Source organism: Grampus griseus (genome assembly GCF_964374135.1).
Source record: "Grampus griseus genome assembly, chromosome: 12".
NCBI lineage: Eukaryota > Metazoa > Chordata > Mammalia > Artiodactyla > Delphinidae > Grampus > Grampus griseus.
The window spans coordinates 32,358,877-32,363,210 of record NC_139006.1 but is presented as its reverse complement, the minus strand read 5'-3'; the positions used below and the strand labels follow the sequence as shown (position 1 = coordinate 32,363,210).

The 4,334-nt window shown below is 56.4% G+C and overlaps 1 protein-coding gene across 1 annotated transcript; it reads right to left on the bottom strand.

Annotated features, from left to right (window-relative positions):
• Window positions 1–250: 250 nt before the first annotated feature.
• On the bottom strand, window positions 251–2,184 carry TMEM200C (transmembrane protein 200C; the record flags this gene model as incomplete). Its single annotated transcript, XM_082668179.1, has 1 exon — window positions 251–2,184. The coding sequence occupies one exon, from the start codon at window positions 2,182–2,184 to the stop codon at window positions 331–333; it is 1,854 nt and encodes a 617-aa protein (XP_082524305.1). The 3' UTR covers window positions 251–330.
• Between the last annotated feature and the right edge of the window lie 2,150 nt (window positions 2,185–4,334).

Below are 4,334 nucleotides of genomic sequence, written 5' to 3'. Positions count from 1 at the left end.
ACAGTTACTGTCAAAAATATATTATTTTGATCCTAAGAAAATTCAGAGAATTTTATCCATGAACTAGATTGCTGACCTTTTAATACATTTGGTTTTCATAGAACAATCACCATCGGACATATAAGACTAGTTTGCTTTTTTTTAAAAAAAAATTGCTTGAAGTTATCTACAGGAATCTCGTGAACGCAATTCAAGGCTAACATTCTGCAGCTCTTTGGGTAGTGGACGATTTCCTCGGATAAATCCCCAAGGACAGAGGGAACTGTTAAGGTCACTGCTTCAAGCGGGCGTTTCTCCCATTTTCTCACTCTTTTCTCGCCTCCTCTTTCCCTAAATGCCAGTAGTTTCCAGTTCTCCGTCCTCGACCAATGGGGCGTGAGATCGGGAAATCATGAAGAGTTTCTCCTCGTTTGTAAACTGCCTCTGCACCCGCTGGGGGGGCTCGCCCGCTGGGGGCTTCTGGCCAGGACCCTCGGGGGGACTCTGCTCCGCCCCCGGGGAGGTGGCGGCATCACCGTCTGGACTTTCACCAGCCAACGGGTCCACCACCGACTCCAGGGAGGTGCCGGCCTCCCGCAGCGGGGTGTAGCCCTTATTGCTGCAGGACGGGTCATCCGACTGGGAGCTCGGCGAGTCCGGCCCGGCGGGGGGCGAGCGCTCCCGCCGCAGCGGGGGCTCGGGGGAGGAAGCTGGGGCCGGGACGGTCGAGTCCAGGTCCGCGCTGCGCGAGGCGGGCGGGGGCTCGGGGGACGAGGGCGCCCGGTAGTCCGGGAGCCCGCTGGTGCTGCGGCGTCGCAGGGCCGCGTACCTGCCGGTCCTGGGCAGGCGGCCGCCCTGCCCCCTGGCGGTGCACGCGGCCGCCGCGCCCGCCGGCTCCTCCGGCTCGCGGGGCGCCCAGCGCGCGCCGCCCCGGGCGCCGCGGAGGTCGGTGAAGCTCAGGTCGGGCTCGCCCCGCGGGATCTCCCGGGAGCCGCGCTCCCCGGGCGGCCGCTGCCAGCCTCGGCTCGCGCCCGCTGCGTCCCCATCCCCGTCGCGGTCCCCCGGTAGGGGCAGCAGCGCGAAGGCGCTCAGCGAGGAGCCCACGAGGGAGCTGGCGGTGCTCTGGCGGCCCCAGCTCTCGGGGGGGCTGCAGGGCGCTGGGCTGCTGCTGCTGCTGGCGGCCGCGGTGGCGGCGGCGGCCCGGCGACGGCCGGCCACGCCGGAGCGCTCACGGTAGATGCTGTACACGGCCTCCGCCAGGCTCTGGGGCTCCCGCGGGCGGCACGGGGACGAGGCCAGGTCTGGGGGGGACGCGGCGCCCCGGGCCCCGCCCCCGCCCACCGCCGCTGGGTGGGGCCACGCACCCCTGCCCAGCATCGCCGTCGCCCCGAAGGCGTCCCCGGCGCCGCCACAGCCTCCGGGCTTCAGCTCCAGGCCCCGCGACTGCACGTAGCTGAGGAAGCCGTTGAGCGGCGCGGCCCCTGGGGGCGCCGAGGCGGGGGCGGAGGACGAGGAGGAGGCGGCGGCTGCCGCAGCCGCGGCGGCTGCCAGGTCTTTGGCGCGGAGGCTGTGCACGTCGATGACGGTGGAGTAGAGGTCCCGCAGGTTGATGATCTTGGTCTTCTTGTCCCGGTTTTCATGTAGCACTGCGTTGGCGCAGATGAATAGGAAGATGCCGATGCCCATGATGAGGGGCCCAAAGACCTTGAGCTTGTCCGAGTGTAGGTAGCTGGAGAAAATGCGGAAGAAGAAGCCCACGGACGTAGGAGAGGACGAAGAGGGTGCGGAGGACCGTGCTGGAGGCGTGCTCCTGGGCGCGCCCACGGAACTGGCGGTGACATCCTCCGGAGGCCCCGGGTGCTTCCTGGACCGGTTTCTGCTGCCACTGCTGCTGCTGTTGGTCATGGTGGGGACGCGGTGGCCGCTGCCTGCGGGCGGCAGCTGCTTACCCCCCTCCCTGTTGGTCCCGTTGGCCTTGGGCCAGTAGCCCACCACCGCCAAGGCTATGCCCACCAGCAGCACCAGGATCCCGCAGAGGGCGATGAGCCCGGAGACGGAACAGAGCTTCAGCTTGCCTTTCACCACCACCACGTCGTTCTTGCGCCTCTTCTTGGCTTTCCGCCTGCGCTTGGGGACTTGGCTTGGGGGGCGGAGGGGATCCTGCTTTCTGGCGGAAATCCTCAGCAGGCCGCCGGTGGCGATCATGGCGAGCGGGTGCAGTGCGGGGCTAGCCCCTGGGGCGGAGGCCTGTGCTGGGGCGGGGGCACCAGCTGCCCACTAGCTGCTCCGCCACCTCCTCCCACTGCAAAGCAGAGGAAGACAGTCAGAGGGTGTAGGCTTGGCTGCAGCAACATCCCACGGGCTGCCATGGTCTCGCTCCCGGGTCCCACCACGTGCGTGTCCCTCGTCCCAGGGCCATTACCCGCTAACGGGAGTGCCCTAGGTAGAGACCAGGGGGTGCAGGAAATGGATTAGGGAAGAGAAGCGCCGTTGCAATAATTGATCAGAGACGATAAAACACTTTGAGAGTCCACCTCCTTCTCCCCTCCCCCCCCCCCCCCCCGCATCCTCCACTCACTCTGTAGGTACTATTCCAGCAGTGCTCATTTCAAACGCTCCTGCCTGACAGCCAACGGCATTCTGACCATTAGTAAAAGCTATCAATAAATGTGGGACTCGGCGGTAGTGGGCGAGGGCTTTCCTGGCTTTCTCAAGGGAGCTGCCCCAGAGTTCCAAGTCTCTGACGGAGCACAGAGATCTGTCAGTGTGGGGCCCACAGTCCCAAAAACAGTCACAAAAGTTACTGATTTATAAAGACAAAAGGAAATCATTTCACTGGATGGGAATTAAAAGTCATATCCTGGCAGACGGACTATTTACCCGAGATAACTAATAAAGAGTTCATGGCTAGGAGAACAGTAGAGAACTATGTCAGTGCTCTGACCATGGATCCATCCACCAACTGGTCTCTCAGCCATCACTGTTCTTACAGCTAGAGGCACGCTGATCCCTCTCACAGCTTCCTCATTTCTCTTTTGCAACATCTGGACAGCTTCTTGGGGTGGAATATTTAGGTTTAGGTAACTGGTTATGTAACTGCGCTCTTCCTTCTGGCTTCCTCTCCTCCCTCAGAGGAACTCCCTTAAAGGTATCATGTGCTAGATCTCATCAGGGAATTTGAGAAGCCCCCCGGAATCTCCAAGAGAAAGATCTTTTTCTCATATGGGAAAATTCAAATCTGAAAACAAAGCAAAACAAAAACTAAAAAACAAACTCTGCCATAATAGCGTTCCGACCCCTTATTACTGTGCCAACAGCACATTCTAAACAATCCAAATATTCAAATGAGGAGGCAGTTAACTAGGTACAGCAGTCTACATAATAACGATTTGTAGAATGACATTTCCCCAAGTGAGAGCTGTTTTCATCTTTTTCTTATGAGATCATTTTTAGGAAAGGAGGACAGCAACAGTCAATGGACTCTCCTATAGGAAGTTTAGTTGTTTATAATAAAGCTTGGGTAGGTAAATGCACAGACGCATCTCTGTGGATATCTGTCAGCTTCTAAAAATTTCAATCCTACTGGATCCCCAGAGTAACACATTTTCTGTTCCATTGGTTGTGTTCCCTTCTATAATAGAGATGTTAAAATTAAGGGCATTGTATGAAATTGAAAGGCTTAGATATCACTCACAAGCCTTTGGGAATTATATCCTTTATAAAATAATGTTTTAGAATAAATTACCCTTTGGAAATGTGGGATTACTTCGGTAGGATTTTGCTTTTAATTGGTGCCTGGGTGAAGAGCTTTGGCCCTTGATTCACCTCCATCATACCAGTTCAGGCAGGATCATTCCTCCACTGGTGGAAAATCAAATGGTAATCAACTATTTCTAATGTTTGCAAATCAGTATCTCCTCGAACTTGGTTGGTTTTCAGTAAGGAGGAACGCCAGGTGGGTTAGAGAGGGGTTAAACATGAGGTAGGTTACAGAGGGTTAGTAGAGAGACATCTATAAACCTTTTGAATTTCGTTTTTAAGGAGCTGCACCAGTAAGTACAGATTGAAAAAAAAAAAAAAAAACCCAAAACCAGAGTAGCTTACTGTCCATCCCTTCCTCCCACCCCCAGATGAATACATTCATTACGTAGTTGTAACACAAAGACTGCTTAGACTCTAGCATCTTTAATGTAATAATCTGAAGACCTGTGATGATTTTAAGAAGGATTGAGGAAGCCAGACATTTTAGAAGCAAACCCAGACTCAGTTGGCAAGGTGGCTTTCCCAGAGGAGAGAAAGGCTAACATTTTGTTGGGCATTGATATGGGTGCTGGACGTCTTGGGAGAGGAAGGTC